This window comes from Sebastes fasciatus, chromosome 1, assembly GCF_043250625.1.
Source record: "Sebastes fasciatus isolate fSebFas1 chromosome 1, fSebFas1.pri, whole genome shotgun sequence".
NCBI lineage: Eukaryota > Metazoa > Chordata > Actinopteri > Perciformes > Sebastidae > Sebastes > Sebastes fasciatus.
Genome location: NC_133795.1, coordinates 3,776,972 through 3,802,514, shown reverse-complemented (window position 1 = coordinate 3,802,514; position 25,543 = coordinate 3,776,972). Strand labels below are relative to the sequence as shown.

The 25,543-nt window shown below is 41.2% G+C and overlaps 2 protein-coding genes across 2 annotated transcripts in view; both read left to right on the top strand.

Annotated features, from left to right (window-relative positions):
* The window catches only part of LOC141776721 (scavenger receptor cysteine-rich domain-containing protein DMBT1-like), a 38,672-nt gene extending 15,825 nt beyond the window's left edge, over positions 1 to 22,847 (top strand). The window contains exons 16-29 of the mRNA XM_074650492.1: positions 7,576 to 7,624; positions 8,638 to 8,733; positions 10,273 to 10,668; positions 10,861 to 11,175; positions 11,534 to 11,950; positions 12,297 to 12,472; positions 12,611 to 12,923; positions 13,675 to 14,064; positions 14,696 to 15,085; positions 16,840 to 17,187; positions 17,653 to 18,042; positions 20,613 to 21,209; positions 21,805 to 22,185; positions 22,504 to 22,847. Coding sequence (XP_074506593.1) covers positions 7,576 to 7,624; positions 8,638 to 8,733; positions 10,273 to 10,668; positions 10,861 to 11,175; positions 11,534 to 11,950; positions 12,297 to 12,472; positions 12,611 to 12,923; positions 13,675 to 14,064; positions 14,696 to 15,085; positions 16,840 to 17,187; positions 17,653 to 18,042; positions 20,613 to 21,209; positions 21,805 to 22,185; positions 22,504 to 22,847 — 4,602 coding nt within the window. The remainder of the gene's footprint in view (positions 1 to 7,575; positions 7,625 to 8,637; positions 8,734 to 10,272; positions 10,669 to 10,860; positions 11,176 to 11,533; positions 11,951 to 12,296; positions 12,473 to 12,610; positions 12,924 to 13,674; positions 14,065 to 14,695; positions 15,086 to 16,839; positions 17,188 to 17,652; positions 18,043 to 20,612; positions 21,210 to 21,804; positions 22,186 to 22,503) is intronic.
* A 192-nt stretch (positions 22,848 to 23,039) lies between these two features.
* LOC141772326 (uromodulin-like) lies at positions 23,040 to 25,238 on the top strand. Its single transcript, XM_074643222.1, has 5 exons — positions 23,040 to 23,154; positions 24,126 to 24,274; positions 24,402 to 24,644; positions 24,743 to 24,902; positions 25,017 to 25,238. The coding sequence occupies exons 1-5, from the start codon at positions 23,149 to 23,151 to the stop codon at positions 25,095 to 25,097; spliced, it is 639 nt and encodes a 212-aa protein (XP_074499323.1). The 5' UTR covers positions 23,040 to 23,148; the 3' UTR covers positions 25,098 to 25,238.
* Positions 25,239 to 25,543: the final 305 nt, after the last annotated feature.

Below are 25,543 nucleotides of genomic sequence, written 5' to 3'. Positions count from 1 at the left end.
GGGCTTTATATCATATCATTTTTCATTCATTAATTTTTTGCCCCTTTTTGAATATTTTGATCTCTTATTAGTACTCTCCATTTCCCTCTATTTCTCTCACTCACTGAAGGCCCTTTCAGACACAATGCAACAACGGCACCACTGTACTCTGAAATGATCATTATTATTATTTATAATAATTACAATTTATAACAATTATTATTAATTGTCTGTTATTTAAAAAGGCTTGCGGCACACCACCACAGCTTTGCTGTGATGCTGTGATGTGTGGAAAGCACAGCTCAAACACACCGTGGTGTTGCGAGCAGCTCTCCTCCGCTGGGAAAAGACATGTGGTGTCGCTCTATTGCCATCCATGTGGAAAAAGTAGGCCTTATGGCTTATATACACTGTACAGTGCCAGAAACAGGTTGAGATAATGAAAAGGAAAAAAAGTGTGAAAAGAAAGGGCAATGAAAAAACGAGTCTTCCGGAAAAATCGTGAGAGTTGGCAAGTATGAGTGCAGGTGGTACCTCTGATGATGTTGAATCTCTGATGTTCAAACAGCAGCAGGTAGTTTAGCAGATGATGTTGTACTTGTTGACAATTACTTGTAGACCTAAAGTCCAACAGAAAAAAGTGTGAACGTAATTAATAGGTCAAATCATTGTCCTCTTTGGACAGCTTTCAAAAGAAACCCAGTCATCATTATCTGGCTGTACATGCTATCCATTTCCAGAGAAAAGCTAAACTGGTAATTGTTTTGGGATACACCCATTAATTTTCTGCAATCTGCAAGCAAGCGAGCCAAGTTTATTTATACACAGTAGCACCTTTCGCAGATCTGCACAAAGTACTTCACAGTCAAGGAAATAAAATCACATAAAATAAAAATAGAATCAAAGAAATAAAACAAAGATAAAAACACTGGATAAAATATACTGGAGAAACAGATAAAAAGTTAAAACATAAAATATCACCTAAATGCCTGAACAGATGTTTTTTTTTGTTTTAGCTGCTTTTTAAAAGAGTCCACAGAGTGAAAAGACCTCAAGCTTATTGAGAGACTATTCCAAAGCAGCAGCATTTTGGATGGTTTGTAAGGGGTGTAAGGAGTAATTATTAAATAGTAATAGTCCAATCTTGATGACATAAAATCGTGGATTAGGATCTCCATTTCATGTCTCGACACCACAGGCCTAAGTTTAGCTATGTTTCTCAAGTGAAAGAAACATGATCCAGTCAGCGTCTTAATGTGAGCATCCAAACTCATGGATTGGTCAAAAATCCCACCCAGATTACGCAGACGAGACCGAGAAGATGAGGCTAAGGCACCATGGTTCTGCTTGATCAGTGAGTGAAGGTGATCCGGAGCAAGAATCAGGACTTACGTTTTATCTGCATTTAACTGCAGAAAATGTTTTTGCATTTAAACAACAGTTCAGAATAGAAAGACTCATCAGTTTTAACTGAAAAATACAACTGGATGTCATCAGTTTACAAATGATAAGAGATGTTGCTAAAACTATTAATAATCTGTCCTAGTGGCAGTATGTATATAGAGAATAAAATGTGTCTCAAGATCAATCCCTGGCAAACACCACATGGCAAAGCAGCTGTGTCCAACACAAATTCCCCCACAGAGACTGACAAAGTCCTGGCTGAGAGACAGGAAGAGAACCACTCAAATGCAGTCCCAGAAAAGCCGATAAGGTAATTTAGCCTGTGGATTATAATGTGATGGTCAGCAGTATCAAATGCTGAGCTATAGTCCAATAAAACCCAAACTGAACAATCTCCATCGTCGGCAGCCATTAAAATATAATTTGAGACCTTAAGGAGAGCTGTTTCCGTGGAGTAAAGTTTACAGAAACCAAATTAAAATGTATCAAACACCCTGTGCAGTTCCAGTATTTGAACCAGTTATTTTTCAACAACCTTTTCTGAATTTTGGAAAAGACAGGGAGTAGGCCTGTAGTTCTCTAGCAGAGAGGGGTCCAGTTTTGGTGTCTTCAATAAAGGTTGAACAATAGCCTGCTTAAAATACCTGGGAAAACACCCTGATAAAAGAGAGTGGTTTAAATTGTTGACTATGCTATAATAGGGCCAATAGGACATCAAGTAGGCTAGAGGAGGGTTTCATTTGTCCTAACAAGGTTGCAATGTCATCTATGGACACAGGAGAAAAGGAGTCCAAGATGGATGGATTTGTGCAACCTCTAGTGAGTTGACTGGACAAGGGTGAGATGTTCGCACTAACATTTACAACCGTATTGATAAAATAATTAGGATAGTTATTGCAGTCACTGTTAGAGAAGATCGGTAATGTCTGAAGTTTGGGAGAGACAATAGAGTTTATAGTATCAAACAGGACTTTAGGATTACTCTTGATGGAGGATATTAGATCAGAGAAATAAGATCTCTCAGCCTTCACTATTTCATTAAGGGTACTCATAAGTTCTCTGAGATGCAGTTTGTGTACTTCCAGCTTCGTGGCTTTTCACAAGCGTTGACTCCTTTGACATTTGCGATTATAACTCTGGATAGTTTCATTTATCCATTGGGCTGGATTTTTGGAGGGGACCTCTCTAAGTTTAAGAGGAGACACTTTATTCAGCACCAAGGAGCAGTGGTTGTTAAATGATTGGACTGAAGTATCCACGTTTCCATCATTTAAAACAGCACTTACTGTCAAACACCACAGACAAATTGACAGCTGCAGCCTCTCATATGGCAATAAGGCTGAGACTCTAATGTAAAACAAATATAAAATAAAAATACTTTATTTTTGTGGTCACAGACACATGAATCCTTAGAGCCAACAAGTTCAATATCTATACCATGTGTAAAAACAAGGTCCAGAATGTAAAATTGAAGGACTATGTGAGATTAAGAAATTCAAAGGCAGTAATACATGTGGTGTCATCAGTATGAGAATTAAAATCTCCAACCATTAGGACCTTGTCCAGCTTTATAATAGAAAATAAAAAGTCTGAGCCGATTGGGCCTGGTCAATAGATAGGATTTAGTCTACTGTCTCTGGACATTTACAATTCATAAGAACCGTAAAGATCTGCGCTTTTTATCTGGCATGTAAATTTGTTATTAAAAAGTACAGCAAGTCCACCACCACGGCCCGTCAAACGGGGTGTACTGATAAAAACTCTAAGAACACTCTGTGTAGCGGAGTTAATGATTACACTTGCCATTACTAACTCTGTCTTAATATGTTTATATGTATGTACACTGAATGAATGTATTATATGTCATCTGTTTCAATATCGTGTTATTTACTTTATTATTTACTTTATTATTTAATTATTATTCATTTTATACATTATTTACTCTGATATCTGATTATAATTGAGGTTGCCATGGAGACCGTTGTGTGTACGTAGCATTAGCGCCCTCTACTGCGCCCCTGCAGACTTGACAGGTGCACCCCGCATCTCGTCAACAGTCTGCATGTGCCGTCTCCGTGGTAGGTTGACTTTGAATTAACTCCGTAAATATAAAGAGCATAAGCCTTGTTTTTATGGGTAAAATTGTGTTTCTGTAAATTGTATGTTGAGCTAAGCTTCCAAGTACTAGAGAAAATGCTGAATGTTGATATTAGTTGCCTCTTTGATTGTACTTTGTTGAACACGCCACGTTGTCGGTGACTTTGCTAGCTTAGTTAAAGCTAGCTGGCTAATCAACAGCAACTTCAACTGATATCATTTTGTTTTAGCATCTTTGAGAAGCTTTGCCGCTGTGAGACTGACTGGGAGATCTAACATCATCTCTGTATTATCAGGTACATGTTGTATATTTTTATATTTGTATTAATGTTAGCTTGTATGTAAATAACTTGTAAACAGTCTGCATGTGCCGTCTCCGTGCATCTTTGAGAAGCTTTGCCGCTGTGAGACTGACTGTGGGAGATCTAACATCATCTCTGTATTATCAGAATAAATGGCGAGTTGGAGCCAAACGTGACGGTGTGTGGACATCATTAATAACACAACGCAAAGAGAGAGTACACAACTGCTACATCTGCAGGACAAAGCTCGATCAAATGTGAATAATCAATACTTTGCTGGCACGTTTCAGTCAAGAACATACGTTTCATACTTTCACTGCAAAAAAAGTCATTGACGTGAATGGATGAATGACGTGTTTCCAAGAGGATCGTGCAGTGATCAGGGCGATCTTGACTGGGGAAGGCGGAACACCAGCAGAGCAAGCTGAGGCATGAGGCAGGCGGCAGAGGTTTCCAGTGCACACACCTTTAGATATGCAGTGTGGACGATAGGCCCCGTCTGTATTCATAGTTTGTATGGGGAAATTGTTCAGTGAGAGTGCAATGACAAACGAGGCTGATGGGGGGAGGTAGCGGGGAGGACAGTACTCTGTGGTGACACCAACAAAGTTTGAGATTCCGGGGAGGGGGTGTGGAATGTAAACAGTCAATCATGTGGAGAGGACTGCACAGTGTGCTGTAAATTGGCTGCAATTTTGCTACCCAGTGTGTTGGGGTGGACTCCATAGGTTTTGAAGAGGAGGGGACCATTCCAAAACAGGTTAAAATTGTTGATAAAACCTATATTGTGAGCTCTGCGGACCGGAGCCAGGTGTAGAGGCTGAGGATCTTGCTGAAACGCTCTGCTCCACAGGCAAGTTTGGGGATTCTCTGAGTCATTGGGAAGAAAAACAGATATCAGGGCCTTAAACCCGTAACAGAGTCCTAATTAAATCAACAAGCTCAAATGGTCAGAATGGATAATAAGTCTTGTTGATTCTCTTCTGTGAGCTTAAACAGGCTGTTGTAAATTAAGTGCCTGAGCACTTGGTGCCCTGAGGTCAGGTAACAGTTTCTGAAAGAAGTTTCAAGAATTAGGGAATAACTTAATTATCCTTTTCATGTTTCAATATTCTTCGTCTTTCAATCATCGTCGGCTACACTTGAGTGTGCTGTAAATACCTTGGGGAATTCCATCCCACCATTTCTCATATTGCCCTACAAAAATGTCCGGCCTTTCTTCACCAATAATGGCTCTCCTGGCTGCATTGGTAATAATAATAATAATATTAGATTTATATAGCGCTTTATAATATTCTCAAAGACGCTTTAACATAGTCGGGGGGGAAAACGGTGTGAGACAGACAGACAGGAGACGAACGACAAGAAGCGACATACACAGGCACAGCATATGGGTCTGGGTGGATGCAAGACTTGCTCGTCAACAGCTGCTGTGACAGCTGGATGAAAGCCCCTCAAACTCATCCATTTTTATTTCATGTTTAAACTTTTGGAGGACGTGTGTTGTACTCATTGAATAATTTTCTTGCATTATAATTTGATGTCTTCTCCTCTGTTGTCTGGCCCCAGAACTTAAGACAAATTAATTGATGGCTTAGCCCCATGACACATTTCCAACATTCTTGGCAGATGTTGCTGATGATGCTGAACAGAAAGGATTGTGACACAGACCAGAACAAAGCCATAAAAACTGTCTTAAGTTGTGGCATGCAGGAAATCAATGTCTTAATGTGTGAGGTCTAATGTCTTAATCTAAGAATGCATCTCTTACAACACTGCACCCTAATTAACTTTTAGGTTAAGTGTGCTAATTACTGGCAGTCCTAACCGCCAACACATTTGCAGTTACACCCATCACCATCCATCATAGTTGGCAGGTGTAGTGGAAAGCCTCCCAGCATGCACTGGGGCAACAGGTGAATTAATATCAGTCTCTGTTCATTTTTAGTGTTCCTATGGGTCATCTGTGGTCAGTCTTATATAAATATGGTTACACTATCAGTGTTGTTGTGTGTACGTATGTTGCTGTACTGATCCCCTGCTCTGAGAAGCTAATAACAGCATCCTCTTGAGCTGGAAACTTCCACACGCTGATAAAAAACGGTTCTCCTCTTTGGTGGCAAAAGTGAGATAGCAGACAATGATTGAACAGCAGCCATATTGGGGCATCCTGCTTGCTTCTGACTGTTCTCCTCTCCTCCATGGAGCACATGGGTGTAGACGTCCTAGGCCAGGAAGGAACCTGGACTGGTGATGCTGAACCTTGAAACCTCCAGTCCAAATATACTGAGAATGGACTTTTCAGTAGGATACATCTTGTGTCCAGCAGTTAAACTTTTAAAACGAGAAATATTTGCATATGCTTGCACTCTACTCAAGTGTTTCTATTTTGTTAGAATGTTAGTCCGCTAAACTTAGCTGTAAGTTACTGCAAAATAAAGTTTCACATGTAAAACATACAATGAGGTCATACTGTATATTTCTTTTGCAGACCTGGAGCAACTGGAGGGATGTCTCAAGTGTGGAGCCCTCTCATGGGGCTTCAGAGGCCTATGAGGGGATGCACAGGGTGTGAGCAGCCTCCACAGGGCTCCAAAGAGCTCTGGAGGGATGCCTGGCACCAAAGAGAGGGGAATGCAATTCAAATATCTGCCTCTGGTTATGCAGGGCAAAGGGGATCGGACCCAAACGCAGAACGAGGAGGAAGCAGGATGACTTCCGTGATTTTATTGGTGAAATACCTTACAGGCAGGTACAGGTAGGCAGACAAGTGGGCCGGAAGGCAAAGGGGCATGTACACAGGAAACAGGCAGGCAGGTAGGTAGGTACAAGTAAGCATACAGATAATAGATGCTTGAACACAAGAGCATCAAGCAAGAAACAAACAAAGCAACTAGGACATAATCTCTATGAACAGATATCTGCATGTGAATGCAGAATATGTAGGCAACGGGGCAAGATTTTTGTATCGGCAGCGTTCTGGTTTGTAATCAGAGTAGTATTGACCAATCAGAGGTCTGATCTGAGATCTGCAAAAACTTGCAAAAACTCTCCATTCGAGGACAATGCCTAACCTTAACAATCTTGTGAGAGTTTCCCCAGTTTGGGGGCTCTGTTCTAGCCACTACCCTGCTGGATGGATGGAAAATGGAAATGAAGGGGTCTGAGGAATAGGGAATGTGGCTGGAGAGGAGAGACCAAGAGACATACTTGTGACAGCCTTAGCCCTCCAGGGTTAACCCCAGTAGTCCGTGTGGATGTGTTCTCCCGCCTGATGGACACCTGGTAAAACACTCTCTGCCTCTCACATCCCTTAGAACACAGTGGTGAACGTAAGAGCAGACATATAGGAAAGACTCTTGTTGCCCCTTATTAATCATTTGACAGAATTCAAATTCTGTGCTATACAATTGAGCCACCAAAGTTGAAGACTGTGACCTGGTTCTGCATCAGGCAGAAGCCAAATGGATTTTTTCTTTTATCTGAGAAAGTTTTCCCATAATGTAAGTTGTTCTGGGGACGACCTTTCATTTACTGCAATCTAGTGGAAATATTGTAAAATACTGTAAACTTCTATTGTTCCAACTCATAACTTGTCAGGCAAGGTCAAGTGGTTAACTTGGTTGCTTGTCTAGATATTCAACATTCTTAAACTTGGCTACCACTTCAGAAAACATACCGAGCATCATTGTGCCACCTAATTACCTTCTGGCTCCTATAAATGGTCCAGTACACCAAGGGACGCAGTACAGGTCTGCGGCTCACAGAGACTCTCTTCTGACAACTGCCGCAGCACTGCCAGTCAGCCTCCAAGGACAACTGCCTGCCTCACACCTGGAAAAGTAAGTGAATGATGATGACAATAATGATGGGGGCAGTGGTGGAGGTGATTAACAGAATATAGACAGTACTGTACATTTTATGATTGGGCTATTCATGAGATATAATTGGTTAACACTTGTTAACACGAATGGGTAAAATCAGTTCCCTTGCAAATTTGTACCCTGGCATTGTGTTTATCTTTACAATTCAAGTTACATTTTGAGGGTTACATGTGACTAACAATGTAATAGTTATATTATATGTCTCTGGACGCCAACACTGGCTTCTACACGGTCCCATTCTCACAGTTGAATTCTCGAACAAGCTCTTTCACTCACTAGCTGAGTTTCCATTCAATATTTTTATGTGTATTTTGAAGCATCACATTAGAAAAGCTGTATGGAAATGGCAAAATTCGATAAAAGTTCCTCAGTCTCTTCCTGGGTAATCCCATAACGCACGAATGCTTGTCTTTGTCTACGGACAGCATGAAACATGGCCAATACTAGCGGACATGAAAGAACAATTAACACTTGCCCAATTGAAAAAAATTCATGAAGACCCCTTGCCATTTTTCTATCTTACATGGGTTAGATGGCCAAGGCAATCTGTTTTGTTTCCAGTTCACAACCTCTACTTTTTCTACTCTGTCTACTAGGAGTTTACAGCCATGCAAAGCCTACTTCTGTCAACTTCTGACAAAACTACATTGTAGCCGAGTTTATTTGCTCCAAACCAGTTGATGGAAACGTGCCTAGTTTGCATTTCTTTCTTGCAACATTTCAAAAGTTTGCTTAAAATTCAATTGAATGGAAACATGGCTACTGTTGGATTCCCAAGCACCCACTTCAAGAGTTACACTGGAAATAAACCATCTTTTAATCTATTAATGTAATCTAATTTCTGACCTTGTTGATGGTAGAATGATTTGATAATTTTGTGAGTTTGTATTTGCATTTACATCCATTATTGAGCAAGCCATTAGAGTCTGCTTTCACACAGTTTGTTAAAATGTCTCTTTTGTTCTATTCAGCAAGTGTACGTCTAATCTGCTGGATGTGGCCCATAATGGGGATGACTCGGGGTATGCTGTTGCTCCTACTAATGCAGACTTTAACAGGATGGACAGGTAAAGTGTCTGACATATTACCAGTTTACACATTAAGCTCAAATTCTTATGAGATTAAAATTTCACTAATCAATAGTTTATATTAACAATAGATCGAATAATTTATTGTAATTTGAAGGGGCTTGCAGGGAGTGTTAAAACCACAGAGGATTACCTCCTCACTCTGCAGTCCCCTCCAGCTCTATAGAACATTACAGCATCATTCTGCTTATTGTTTTGGTATTACAGCCAGCAACTTTATTATTTACCTTCACTCTCGCCACTCTCATCAACGTGGTTTCCAGCCTCGGGGGCAGTTGTTTCAGTGACAAAGCTCTGATAAACCCACTGTACACTGCTTGCCCAGCACCAAATGGCTGACAGAAAAAATGAGTTGTGGCTAGACTGCATGTCCATGTTATAGCGCGTGTTTACATAACTTGCCGGTAGCTTCTGCTAGCTAGCTAGCTACCGACTCAACATTAGCATACCAAAACTACCACCACAAAGTAAAACTTATCTCCAAGGCATTACCGGCGTAATGTTCCCTGTGTTCTCCTTTAACTAACTAACTAACTAAATAATAATAGTAAATAATAATAAATAACTATCTAACTTGGTTATAATCCCAAGCCGACGTGCACACAGACCAACTTGGTGGCTGCTGTCACCGGCAGCTCATGGCGGAGCTGGTGTCTGTCGGCTTGGGAGTATAACCAAGTGAGTGAGTTAGTTAGTGCTGCAGTAATTTTTAACTGGGTTACACAGCCAAATATTATAAATCTATATTTCTTTATGTGGAGATATAATACATTGATAGACACATGAAGGTCATGCCTATTATGCACAATAAGCAAATTCACAAGACATTATAATGCATTCATAAGGCTTTATAAAACTCTTTATACATGTTTATAATCATGCATGACGACCTTTAACAAGCATTATGAAGTATTATAAGTGATGGACATAATGTTTTAAGTTAAGCATTCATAATGTGTTATACCTCCATGCCAAAGTCACAAAGGTGTTTGAAGGGAGAATCTGAGTCCTGGCTTACACAGCATTATAACTACTGTAACTTTAGCTAGTCATAAAGACACATAGAGAACTGCTCTAACATATAATAACAGATAATAAATTCTAAGTTTCTGAACTGGAATAATGTCCTATAACCATCAATAACATGATATAGGATGACTTTGTGAACTTTAATTAAAGGGACAGCACTGTATAAGGTTTTTAGCAATTGCATGATACTATAAAAATTATGAGGACTTATGAGCAGTATTTGCTGGCTACAGATACGGACATTTGTAATTGCGTTGTGGTGCGTGTCTTTGGGAGGAATGTTGTTTTCCTACGTGGTTACGGCAACCATGTAAGTTCCAATTCCGAGCACGGCAAAAAAATATGTGTTCCCTTTCTAGATGTTCTTGCCTAAACACACATTATCCCTGATTAAGTGCATTATCTGATTTATCACATTGGGATAAAGTGTCTTTATTTTTTCACCTTCTCCAACCACAACTGCTCCACCCACACCTGCTCCAACCACAGCTACTCCAACCACAGCTGCTCAAACCACAACTGATTCAACCAAAATTGCTTCAACCACACCTGCCACAGCCACAGCACCACTAAGTCCTCAAGTGAGACTAGCCGACTGTAAACACCGCTGCTCTGGCAGAGTGGAGATCTTCCACCTTGACCGTTGGGGGACGGTGTGTGACGACCTTTGGAATTTGAATGACGCTCAGGTGGTTTGTCGACAAATGGGCTGTGGCAGGGTTCTGGCAGCACCAGGAAATGCATATTTTGGACAGGGCACTGGACAAATTTGGTTAGATGACCTTCACTGTACAGGGAATGAGTCATCACTAACAGACTGTCCACATCTGGGATTAGGGAATCACAACTGTCTTCATTTTGAGGATGCGAGTGTCATTTGTGAAGGTAAGTTTATGCACAGAGTAAGTGCACTGTTGGTATTGTTCACATATAAATAGAGAAAGCACATTATATCAAAAGGATTAAATGATCCAGTACAGTTACATTGAAAAAATGGGGCTTTTACTCAATACTGTTGTAATTGAAACCTGCAGTTGCTGTGTGGGTTGAAAGAAATTTTGCTTTCCCTTCAACCAGAAATTCTTCCAGTGAGACTGGTCAACTCTAACACCCCCTGCTCTGGCAGAGTGGAGGTCCTCCAACATGGCCATTGGGGGACGGTGTGTGACAACTACTGGAATTTGAATGATGCTCATGTGGTTTGTCGACAGCTGGGCTGTGGCAGAGCTCTGTCAGCTCTAGGAAACGCAGCTTTTGGACAGGGCACTGGACCAATTTGGTTAGCTGACCTTCACTGTACAGGGAATGAGGCATCACTAACACATTGTCAACATCCGGGATTTGGGGAGCACTACTGTCATCATGCTGAGGATGCTGGTGTCATTTGTGAAGGTAAGTTTATTCATACAGTAAGCACACTGCAGTTGGTCTTCACATATAATAAGAGAAGGCACCTAATATAATAGCACTAGCTGGATACCATAAAGAATGGACATCTTTATTTACAACAAGCCACATTTACAATTAAAACATATGTTTCCAAACTCTAATTTGTATCATACAGAATGAGCATCCTCCTACACCACAATAAGAAAATATACTATTGAGGCAATAAAAAATAAAGGTGCCAAAGAATTAAATGATCAAGTCCAGTTACATTGTAGAAATGGGGCTTTTGTTCAATAGTGTTGTAATTGCAACCTGCAGTTGTCATGTGGGTTGACAGAGATTTTGTTCTGCCTTCAAACAGGAATTCACAAGATTACTTCAACCAAGACTACTCCAACCACAACTACTCCAACCACTACTACTCAAACCACGACTACAATCACAACTCATCCATACACTGCACCATATCCTGCAGTGAGACTGGTCAACTCTAACAGCAGGTGTTCTGGCAGAGTGGAGATTTACCACCACTACCGTTGGGGGACGGTTTGTGACAACTACTGGAATTTGAATGATGCTCATGTGGTTTGTCAACAGCTGGGCTGTGGTAGAGCTCTGTTAGCTCTAGGAAACGCAGCTTTTGGACAGGGCACTGGACCAATTTGGTTAGCTGACCTTCACTGTACAGGGAATGAGGCATCACTAACACACTGTCAACACCCGGGATATGGGAACCACTACTGTCATCATACTGAGGATGCTGGTGTCTTTTGTGAAGGTAAATTTATGCATACAGTAAGCATACTGCAGTTGGTTTTCACATATAATTAGAGAAGGCACCTAATATAATAGCACTAACTGGATACCATGAAGAATGGACATCTTTATTTACAACAAGCCACATTTACAATTAAAACATACGTTTCGAAACTCTAATATGTATCATACAGAATGAGCATCCTCTTCCACCACAATAAGCAAATCTGCTATTGAGGCAAATAAAAATAAAGGTGCCAAAGAATTAAATGATCAAGTCCAGTTACATTGAAGAAATGGGGATTTTGTTCTATAGTGTTGTAATTTGTCATGTGGGTTGACAGAGATTTTGCTTTCTGTTCAAACAGGAATTCCCACGACTACTTCAACCACAACTACTCCAACCACAACTACTCAAACCACGACTACTCCAACCACAACTACTCCTACCACAACTACTCCAACAACAACTACTCCAACCACAACTACTCCAACCACGACTACTCCAACCACAACTACTCCTACCACAACTACTCCAACAACAACTACTCCAACTACAACTACTCCAACAACGACTACTCCAACCACAACTACTCCAACAACAACTACTCAAACCACAACTACTCCAACAACAACTAGTCCAACCACGACTCCAGTCGCAATTCATCCATACACTGCACCATATCCTGCAGTGAGACTGGTCAACTCTAACAGCAGCTGTTCTGGCAGAGTGGAGATCTACCGCCACTACAATTGGGGGACGGTTTGTGACAACTATTGGGATTTGAATGATGCTCATGTGGTTTGTCGACAGCTGGGCTGTGGCAGAGCTCTGTCAGCTCTAGGAAATGCATATTTTGGACAGGGCACTGGACCAATTTGGTTAGCTGACCTTCACTGTACAGGGAATGAAGCATCACTAACAAACTGTACCCATCGGGGATTAGGGTACCACTACTGTCATCATGCTGAGGATGCTGGTGTCATTTGTGAAGGTAAGTTTATGCATACAGTAAGCACACTGCAGTTGGTATTGTTCACATATAATTAGAGAAGGCACCACACATCATAGAACTAACTGGATACCATAAAGAATGGACATCTTTATTTACAACAAGCCACATTTATAATTAAAACATATGTTTCGAAACTCAAATTTGTATCATAAAAAATTAGCATCCTCTTCCACAACAATAAGTAAATCTGCTATTGAGGCAATTAAAAATAAAGGTGCCGAAGAATTAAATGATCAAGTCCAGTTACATTGAAGAAATTGGGCTTTTGTTCTTTAGTGTTGTAATTTGTCATGTGGGTTGACAGAGATTTTGCTTTCCGTTCAAACAGGAATTCCCACGACTACTTCAACCACAACTACTCCTACCACAACTACTCCAACAACAACTACTCCAACCACAACTACTCCAACCACGACTAATCCAACCACAACTACTCCTACCACAACTACTCCAACCACAACTACTCCAACTACAACTACTCCAACCACGACTACTCCAACCACAACTACTCCTACCACAACTACTCCAACCACAACTACTCCAACAACGACTACTCCAACCACAACTACTCCTACCACAACTACTCCAACCACAACTACTCCAACAACGACTACTCCAACCACAACTACTCCTACCACAACTACTCCAACAACAACTACTCCAACCACAACTACTCCAACCACGACTACTCCAACCACAACTACTCCTACCACAACTACTCCAACAACAACTACTCAAACCACAACTACTCCAACAACAACTACTCCAACCACGACTCCAATCGCAACTCATCCATACACTGCACCATATCCTGCAGTGAGACTGGTCAACTCTAACAGCAGCTGTTCTGGCAGAGTGGAGATTTACCACCACTATCGTTGGGGGACGGTTTGTGACAACTACTGGGATTTGAATGATGCTCATGTGGTTTGTCAACAGCTGGGCTGTGGCAGAGCTCTGTCAGCTCTAGGAAACGCATATTTTGGACAGGGCACTGGACCAATTTGGTTAGCTGACCTTCACTGTACAGGGAATGAGGCATCATTAACACACTGTCAACATCCGGGATTTGCGAACCACTACTGTCATCATGCTGAGGATGCTGGTGTCATTTGTGAAGGTAAGTTTATGCATACAGTAAGCACACTGCAGTTGGTATTGTTCACATATAATTAGAGAAGGCACCACACATCCTAGAACTAACTGGATACCATAAAGAATGGACATCTTTATTTACAGCAAGCCACATTTATAATTAAAACATACCTTTCGAAACTCAAATTTGTATCATAAAGAATGAGCATCCTCTTCCACCACAATAAGTAAATCTGCTATTGAAGCAATTAAAAATAAAGGTGCCGAAGAATTAAATGATCAAGTCCAGTTACATTGAAGAAATTGGGCTTTTGTTCTTTAGTGTTGTAATTTGTCATGTGGGTTGACAGAGATTTTGCTTTCCGTTCAAACAGGAATTCCCACGACTACTTCAACCACAACTACTCCTACCACAACTACTCCAACAACAACTACTCCAACCACAACTACTCCAACCACGACTACTCCAACCACAACTACTCCTACCACAACTACTCCAACAACAACTACTCCAACTACAACTACTCCAACAACGACTACTCCAACCACAACTACTCCTACCACAACTACTCCAACAACAACTACTCCAACCACAACTACTCCAACCACGACTACTCCAACCACAACTACTCCTACCACAACTACTCCAACAACAACTACTCAAACCACAACTACTCCAACAACAACTACTCCAACCACGACTCCAGTCGCAATTCATCCATACACTGCACCATATCCTGCAGTGAGACTGGTCAACTCTAACAGCAGCTGTTCTGGCAGAGTGGAGATCTACCGCCACTACAATTGGGGGACGGTTTGTGACAACTATTGGGATTTGAATGATGCTCATGTGGTTTGTCGACAGCTGGGCTGTGGCAGAGCTCTGTCAGCTCTAGGAAATGCATATTTTGGACAGGGCACTGGACCAATTTGGTTAGCTGACCTTCACTGTACAGGGAATGAAGCATCACTAACAAACTGTACCCATCGGGGATTAGGGTACCACTACTGTCATCATGCTGAGGATGCTGGTGTCATTTGTGAAGGTAAGTTTATGCATACAGTAAGCACACTGCAGTTGGTATTGTTCACATATAATTAGAGAAGGCACCACACATCCTAGAACTAACTGGATACCATAAAGAATGGACATCTTTATTTACAGCAAGCCACATTTATAATTAAAACATACCTTTCGAAACTCAAATTTGTATCATAAAGAATGAGCATCCTCTTCCACCACAATAAGTAAATCTGCTATTGAAGCAATTAAAAATAAAGGTGCCGAAGAATTAAATGATCAAGTCCAGTTACATCGAAGAAATTGGGCTTTTGTTCTTCAGTGTTGTAATTTGTCATGTGGGTTGACAGAGATTTTGCTTTCCGTTCAAACAGGAATTCCCACGACTACTTCAACCACAACTACTCCTACCACAACTACTCCAACAACAACTACTCCAACCACAACTACTCCAACCACGACTACTCCAACCACAACTACTCCTACCACAACTACTCCAACAACAACTACTCCAACTACAACTACTCCAACAACGACTACTCCAACCACAACTACTCCTACCACAACTACTCCAACAACAACTACTCCAACCACAACTACTCCAACCACAACTACTCCAACCACAACTACTCCTACCACAACTACTCCAACAACAACTACTCAAACCACAACTACTCCAACAACAACTACTCCAACCACGACTCCAGTCGCAATTCATCCATACACTGCACCATATCCTGCAGTGAGACTGGTCAACTCTAACAGCAGCTGTTCTGGCAGAGTGGAGATCTACCGCCACTACAATTGGGGGACGGTTTGTGACAACTATTGGGATTTGAATGATGCTCATGTGGTTTGTCGACAGCTGGGCTGTGGCAGAGCTCTGTCAGCTCTAGGAAATGCATATTTTGGACATGGCACTGGACCAATTTGGTTAGCTGACCTTCACTGTACAGGGAATGAAGCATCACTAACAAACTGTACCCATCGGGGATTAGGGTACCACTACTGTCATCATGCTGAGGATGCTGGTGTCATTTGTGAAGGTAAGTTTATGCATACAGTAAGCACACTGCAGTTGGTATTGTTCACATATAATTAGAGAAGGCACCATACATCCTAGAACTAACTGGATATCATAAAGAATGGAAATCTTTATTTACAACAAGCCACATTTATAATTAAAACATACGTTTTGAAACTCTAATTTGTATCATAAAGAATGAGCATGCTCTTCCACCACAATAAGTAAATCTGCTATTGAGGCAATGAAAAATAAAGGTGCCGAAGAATTAAATGATCAAGTCCAGTTACATTGAAGAAATTGGGCTTTTGTTCTTTAGTGTTGTAATTTGTCATGTGGGTTGACAGAGATTTTGCTTTCCGTTCAAACAGGAATTCCCACGACTACTCCTACCACAACTACTCCAACAACAACTACTCCAACCACAACTACTTCAACCACGACTACTCCAACCACAACTACTCCTTCCACAACTACTCCAACCACAACTACTCCAACTACAACTACTCCAACAACGACTACTCCAACCACAACTACTCCTACCACAACTACTCCAACAACAACTACTCCAACCACAACTACTCCAACCACGACTATTCCAACCACAACTACTCCTACCACAACTACTCCAACAACAACTACTCAAACCACAACTACTCCAACCACAACTACTCCAACTACAACTACTCCAACAACGACTACTCCAACAACAACTACTCAAACCACAACTACTCCAACAACAACTACTCCAACCACGACTCCAATCGAAACTCATCCATACACTGCACCATATCCTGCAGTGAGACTGGTCAACTCTAACAGCAGCTGTTCTGGCAGAGTGGAGATTTACCACCACTATCGTTGGGGGACGGTTTGTGACAACTACTGGGATTTGAATGATGCTCATGTGGTTTGTCAACAGCTGGGCTGTGGCAGAGCTCTGTCAGCTCTAGGAAACGCATATTTTGGACAGGGCACTGGACCAATTTGGTTAGCTGACCTTCACTGTACAGGGAATGAGGCATCATTAACACACTGTCAACATCCGGGATTTGCGAACCACTACTGTCATCATGCTGAGGATGCTGGTGTCATTTGTGAAGGTAAGTTTATGCATACAGTAAGCACACTGCAGTTGGTATTGTTCACATATAATTAGAGAAGGCACCACACATCCTAGAACTAACTGGATACCATAAAGAATGGACATCTTTATTTACAACATGCCACATTTATAATTAAAACATACGTTTCGAAACTCAAATTTGTATCATAAAAATGAGCATCCTCTTCCACCACAATAAGTAAATCTGCTATTGAGGCAATTAAAAATAAAGGTGCCGAAGAATTAAATGATCAAGTCCAGTTACATTGAAGAAATTGGGCTTTTGTTCTTTAGTGTTGTAATTTGTCATGTGGGTTGACAGAGATTTTGCTTTCCGTTCAAAAAGGAATTCCCACGACTACTTCAACCACAACTACTCCAACAACAACTACTCCAACCACAACTACTCCAACCACGACTACTCCAACCACAACTACTCCTACCACAACTACTCCAACAACAACTACTCAAACCACAACTACTCCAACAACAACTACTCCAACCACGACTCCAATCGAAACTCATCCATACACTGCACCATATCCTGCAGTGAGACTGGTCAACTCTAACAGCAGCTGTTCTGGCAGAGTGGAGATTTACCACCACTATCGTTGGGGGACGGTTTGTGACAACTACTGGGATTTGAATGATGCTCATGTGGTTTGTCAACAGCTGGGCTGTGGCAGAGCTCTGTCAGCTCTAGGAAACGCATATTTTGGACAGGGCACTGGACCAATTTGGTTAGCTGACCTTCACTGTACAGGGAATGAGGCATCATTAACACACTGTCAACATCCGGGATTTGCGAACCACTACTGTCATCATGCTGAGGATGCTGGTGTCATTTGTGAAGGTAAGTTTATGCATACAGTAAGCACACTGCAGTTGGTATTGTTCACATATAATTAGAGAAGGCACCACACATCCTAGAACTAACTGGATACCATAAAGAATGGACATCTTTATTTACAACATGCCACATTTTTAATTAAAACATACGTTTCGAAACTCAAATTTGTATCATAAAAATGAGCATCCTCTTCCACCACAATAAGTAAATCTGCTATTGAGGCAATTAAAAATAAAGGTGCCGAAGAATTAAATGATCAAGTCCAGTTACATTGAAGAAATTGGGCTTTTGTTCTTTAGTGTTGTAATTTGTCATGTGGGTTGACAGAGATTTTGCTTTCCGTTCAAACAGGAATTCCCACGACTACTTCAACCACAACTACTCCTACCACAACTACTCCAACAACAACTACTCCAACCACAACTACTCCAACCACGACTACTCCAACCACAACTACTCCTACCACAACTACTCCAACAACAACTACTCCAACTACAACTACTCCAACAACGACTACTCCAACCACAACTACTCCTACCACAACTACTCCAACAACAACTACTCCAACCACAACTACTCCAACCACGACTACTCCAACCACAACTACTCCTACCACAACTACTCCAACAACAACTACTCAAACCACAACTACTCCAACAACAACTACTCCAACCACGACTCCAGTCGCAATTCATCCATACACTGCACCATATCCTGCAGTGAGACTGGTCAACTCTAACAGCAGCTGTTCTGGCAGAGTGGAGATCTACCGCCACTACAATTGGGGGACGGTTTGTGACAACTATTGGGATTTGAATGATGCTCATGTGGTTTGTCGACAGCTGGGCTGTGGCAGAGCTCTGTCAGCTCTAGGAAATGCATATTTTGGACAGGGCACTGGACCAATTTGGTTAGCTGACCTTCACTGTACAGGGAATGAAGCATCACTAACAAACTGTACCCATCGGGGATTAGGGTACCACTACTGTCATCATGCTGAGGATGCTGGTGTCATTTGTGAAGGTAAGTTTATGCATACAGTAAGCACACTGCAGTTGGTATTGTTCACATATAATTAGAGAAGGCACCACACATCCTAGAACTAACTGGATACCATAAAGAATGGATATCTTTATTTACAGCAAGCCACATTTATAATTAAAACATACCTTTCGAAACTCAAATTTGTATCATAAAGAATGAGCATCCTCTTCCACCACAATAAGTAAATCTGCTATTGAAGCAATTAAAAATAAAGGTGCCGAAGAATTAAATGATCAAGTCCAGTTACATTGAAGAAATTGGGCTTTTGTTCTTCAGTGTTGTAATTTGTCATGTGGGTTGACAGAGATTTTGCTTTCCGTTCAAACAGGAATTCCCACGACTACTTCAACCACAACTACTCCTACCACAACTACTCCAACAACAACTACTCCAACCACAACTACTCCAACCACGACTACTCCAACCACAACTACTCCAACCACAACTACTCCAACCACAACTACTCCAACCACAACTACTCCTACCACAACTACTCCAACAACAACTACTCAAACCACAACTACTCCAACAACAACTACTCCAACCACGACTCCAGTCGCAATTCATCCATACACTGCACCATATCCTGCAGTGAGACTGGTCAACTCTAACAGCAGCTGTTCTGGCAGAGTGGAGATCTACCGCCACTACAATTGGGGGACGGTTTGTGACAACTATTGGGATTTGAATGATGCTCATGTGGTTTGTCGACAGCTGGGCTGTGGCAGAGCTCTGTCAGCTCTAGGAAATGCATATTTTGGACATGGCACTGGACCAATTTGGTTAGCTGACCTTCACTGTACAGGGAATGAAGCATCACTAACAAACTGTACCCATCGGGGATTAGGGTACCACTACTGTCATCATGCTGAGGATGCTGGTGTCATTTGTGAAGGTAAGTTTATGCATACAGTAAGCACACTGCAGTTGGTATTGTTCACATATAATTAGAGAAGGCACCATACATCCTAGAACTAACTGGATATCATAAAGAATGGAAATCTTTATTTACAACAAGCCACATTTATAATTAAAACATACGTTTTGAAACTCTAATTTGTATCATAAAGAATGAGCATGCTCTTCCACCACAATAAGTAAATCTGCTATTGAGGCAATGAAAAATAAAGGTGCCGAAGAATTAAATGATCAAGTCCAGTTACATTGAAGAAATTGGGCTTTTGTTCTTTAGTGTTGTAATTTGTCATGTGGGTTGACAGAGATTTTGCTTTCCGTTCAAACAGGAATTCCCACGACTACTTCAACCACAACTACTCCTACCACAACTACTCCAACAACAACTACTCCAACCACAACTACTTCAACCACGACTACTCCAACCACAACTACTCCTTCCACAACTACTCCAACCACAACTACTCCAACTACAACTACTCCAACAACGACTACTCCAACCACAACTACTCCTACCACAACTACTCCAACAACAACTACTCCAACCACAACTACTCCAACCACGACTATTCCAACCACAACTACTCCTACCACAACTACTCCAACCACAACTACTTCAACCACGACTACTCCAACCACAACTACTCCTACCACAACTACTCCAACCACAACTACTCCAACTACAACTACTCCAACAACGACTACTCCAACCACAACTACTCCTACCACAACTACTCCAACAACAACTACTCCAACCACAACTACTCCAACCACGACTACTCCAACCACAACTACTCCTACCACAACTACTCCAACAACAACTACTCAAACCACAACTACTCCAACAACAACTACTCCAACCACGACTCCAATCGAAACTCATCCATACACTGCACCATATCCTGCAGTGAGACTGGTCAACTCTAACAGCAGCTGTTCTGGCAGAGTGGAGATTTACCACCACTATCGTTGGGGGACGGTTTGTGACAACTACTGGGATTTGAATGATGCTCATGTGGTTTGTCAACAGCTGGGCTGTGGCAGAGCTCTGTCAGCTCTAGGAAACGCATATTTTGGACAGGGCACTGGACCAATTTGGTTAGCTGACCTTCACTGTACAGGGAATGAGGCATCATTAACACACTGTCAACATCCGGGATTTGCGAACCACTACTGTCATCATGCTGAGGATGCTGGTGTCATTTGTGAAGGTAAGTTTATGCATACAGTAAGCACACTGCAGTTGGTATTGTTCACATATAATTAGAGAAGGCACCACACATCCTAGAACTAACTGGATATCATAAAGAATGGAAATCTTTATTTACAACAAGCCACATTTATAATTAAAACATACGTTTTGAAACTCTAATTTGTATCATAAAGAATGAGCATGCTCTTCCACCACAATAAGTAAATCTGCTATTGAGGCAATGAAAAATAAAGGTGCCGAAGAATTAAATGATCAAGTCCAGTTACATTGAAGAAATTGGGCTTTTGTTCTTTAGTGTTGTAATTTGTCATGTGGGTTGACAGAGATTTTGCTTTCCGTTCAAACAGGAATTCCCACAACTACTCCAACAACAACTACTCCAACCACAACTACTCCAACCACAACTACTCCAACCACAACTACTCCAACCACGACTACTCCAACCACAACTACTCCTACCACAACTACTCCAACAACAACTACTCCAACCACAACTACTCCAACCACGACTACTTCAACCACAACTACTCCAACCACGACTACTCCAACCACAACTACTCAGACCACAACTACTCCAACCACAACTACTCCAACCACAACTACTCAGACCACAACTACTCCAACCACGACTCCAGTCACAATTCATCCATACACTGCACCATATCCTGCAGTGAGACTGGTCAACTCTAACAGCAGCTGTTCTGGCAGAGTGGAGATCTACCGCCACTACAATTGGGGGACGGTTTGTGACAACTACTGGGATTTGAATGATGCTCATGTGGTTTGTCGACAGCTGGGCTGTGGCAGAGCTCTGTCAGCTCTAGGAAATGCATATTTTGGACAGGGCACTGGACCAATTTGGTTAGCTGACCTTCACTGTACAGGGAATGAAGCATCACTAACAAACTGTACCCATCGGGGATTAGGGTACCACTACTGTCATCATGCTGAGGATGCTGGTGTCATTTGTGAAGGTAAGTTTATGCATACAGTAAGCGCACTGCAGTTGGTATTGTTCACATATAATTAGAGAAGGCACCATACATCCTAGAACTAACTGGATATCATAAAGAATGGAAATCTTTATTTAAAACAAGCCATATTTGCATTTAAAACAAACGTTTATAAACACTGATTTGTATCATACAGAATGATCATCCTCTTCCACCACAATAAGCAAATCTACTATTGAGGCAATTAAAAATAAAGGTGCCAAAGAATTAAATGATCAAGTCCAGTTACATTGAAGAAGTGGGGCTTTTGTTCAATAGTGTTGTAATTGCAACCTGCAGTTGTCATGTGGGTTGACAGAGATTTTGCTTTCCCTTCAAACAGGAATTCCCAGGATTACTTCAACCACAACTACTCCTACCACAACTACTCCACCCTCAACTACATCAACCACAACTACTCCAACCACAACTACTCCACCCTCAACTGCTACAACCACAACTTCTCCCACCACGACTATTCTACCCTCAGCTGCCAGAACCACTACTCCACCCTCAACTGTTTCAACCACAACTACTCCAACCCCATATACTCCACCCTCAACTGCTACGACCACAACTTATCCAACCACAACTTCTACAACCACGCATGGTACATCCTTAACTACTACAACCACATATGGTAGATCCACGACTGCTAAAACCACATCTACTACAATGACAACAATCCAGTGAGACAACAATCTCTCCCACTTACACTTCTTTCTTTTCTTTGTTGTTTCAGGCCAACAACCACTAATCCAGGCCTCTCAGCTTGTTTGCTCCCTTTATAAGATTGAAGTTGGTGTCCCACTGCAAAATCTGCTGTCGGCTGGTTTGAATGCATTCTCTGGTCACCTGGCGACCCCATACTGTACCAGCTACACAGTGCGTGATAATATTGTGTGGTACCAAGTGCTACGTAGGACTGGCTTCTGTGGAACTGTAATGACGGTGAGATTAACTACTTACTTACCACCTAATTATTTGTCTATAAGTCTATTGTATTCATTAATTTTCTGTTCTCTTGTACTGGTATTATTCTTTACTGCTCTGTAAATGTATCTTTATATTGTCTGGTGAGACTAAAGGTATGTTCAGCAAGAAAGTAAGGGAAATGTTCACCTTGCGTCAATCACATAAATTTGACTGACTTAAACAGTCAATGTACCAGCTGTACAGACGTTAACTTTAAGCTAGCTAACAACGGAAGCACCAACCGTGTGTTTGGAAGCATGTGTTTGTGTTCATTATTTACCAGGTTTGTGTCTGCTATAGTGGTGCATCATATTGAGTTGTTACTCAGCACTGAATCATTACTTCATGATTTCATGTCCCAGTACTCAAAAGTTTGTTACAGAGTACAACTCAGTGTGGACCATTTTACTTAAGGATAGGCACAAACTTGGTGAGTAATGTGACAGGTAATCATGAAGTGATGATTCAGTGCTTAATAACAACACAAAAAACTTGAGAAGACACAAAATAGAAACTAATACGTGGGTAAGAATGAAGTAATGTTTTGTTAAAGTTTATGTGCCATTTAGCGCATCATTCAGAGGTAATCAAGAACTATGCATTAAGTAAAGGGCCATTATAAGGATTCACAGATACCCACCAACAATTAATTACATATTAGTTCAGTAACATGATATCTAACAGCCATTTCTCAATTAAATAATCATAAGCTACTCTATAAAATTGAATCAGGAGTTGTTCAACAACTTCCCGTTAACAAATGGTATTGAGCAGTTAGCTCCTCCTTCGTTCCTCATTTGTTCCTTTTGTGCACCTTATTGTAAAGTGTTACCCTAATTCCAAAGTTTATTGATTTCAATACAAAAACTGTTTTCACCTACTTACCTGCAGTGAGATTGATAGATTATACACATGACTGGTCATTCATTGATCCTTTTTTCTTTCAGACCAACACCACCCATGCCATCTACAGCAACAGCTTGTTTTTCTACCCTCTAAGTAACGGTTCCTTCAGTCTACCTTCGATTATTCCGTTCTCTTGTGCCTATCCCTTGGAAACCGAAACCAGCCTGAATGCTGTAATCAAACCTCAGATGTGAGTCTTTTATTTCATTCGTTGACTGTATACAACACACTTCAAAGATGTGGGCCTAAATCCCTGGATAATATAATTGCTATTGCAGGGGTGAAATACATCTCTAATTTTCTTTCTTTCTTAACAGCCTTAAGGGTGGCCTCACGGGATCAGGTACCAAAGCCAGAGCCTACATGAATCTTTTCCGGGACTCCAACTATTCATACAGCTACCCAGCGGGTCCGCTCTCTCTGCCAGTGGGCTCTGCCCTGCATGTGCAAGTGTCTGTGCCTCTGAGTGATCCAAGCTTTGCAGTCGTTCTGGAGGAGTGCTATACCACTAACTCCTCAAACCCTGATGACCCCGTTCAATACTTTCTCATTCATTCCAGGTATGTGTCTCTCCTAATTTAGATGGACTGGAGTGGAAAATGTAAAATCTGTTGTGATGTGTAATGGTCCTAATGGTTTGATCTGACATCTCTGACAGGTGCTCTACTGACTCTCATCGTGTGTCAGTGGTTGAGAACGGCCTGTCCTACCGTGCTCGTTTCTCTGCCCTGCTCTTCCCTCTCCATGGTGACAACCCAAGCGTCTTCATTCACTGCAGACTACGCCTATGTGACAAGAGGAGCCATAACTGTGTTCCAGTGAGTCAGACACTCATCCTCTCACTCAATCAAAATAACCAATAGGCAATCAATGCTTTATATCCAAACACTGAGTATAGTTGTCTAATCATTACACTCCCTCTCACCTCACAGATTTGCAGAAGAAGGACTTATCGCTCTGCTGACACAGACAAAGAAGATTTTGCTACCATTGGACCAATCAACTTCCACTAAATACAATCTGGTATCAGAGCAGATATCTCAGCACTGTCAGCTGTATGGAAGTTATAACCATGTTTCCCTTTTCTCTCATCTTAATCTTTAGGGGAGAACTGACATATTAATGGAGGGAGCTAATAAACACTGCAAAATGAGTGTTATGTTATTTTCTTAAAATGTTGTATGATATACTGTAATGGTTCAGTATTCTAACTCTTTAGTATAATCCCTCATATTTTACCTTTGTACTTTTTTGTAATAAAATGGAAATAATACAAATATTCGTATTAATACAAATTCTGATATTTTTAATGAGTGGGTATGTGCAATTATGCTTGTTCAAAATACTTCTATTTTTTATTTGAAAGTTTATTAGACACAGGATACGGTTAACTGTGGAGCAATATGGATATATAACCCTGTTGATTTAAACGTTCCCATAGCCACATGTCCCAGACAAA

Excerpts from the sequence above, each read along its gene's own strand:
- LOC141772326 (XM_074643222.1), top strand. Across the intron at positions 24,275-24,401 it reads GCTGTAATCAAACCTCAGAT|CCTTAAGGGTGGCCTCACGG; the intron begins GTGAGTCTTTTA and ends CTTTCTTAACAG. Across the intron at positions 24,903-25,016 it reads GGAGCCATAACTGTGTTCCA|ATTTGCAGAAGAAGGACTTA; the intron begins GTGAGTCAGACA and ends CTCACCTCACAG.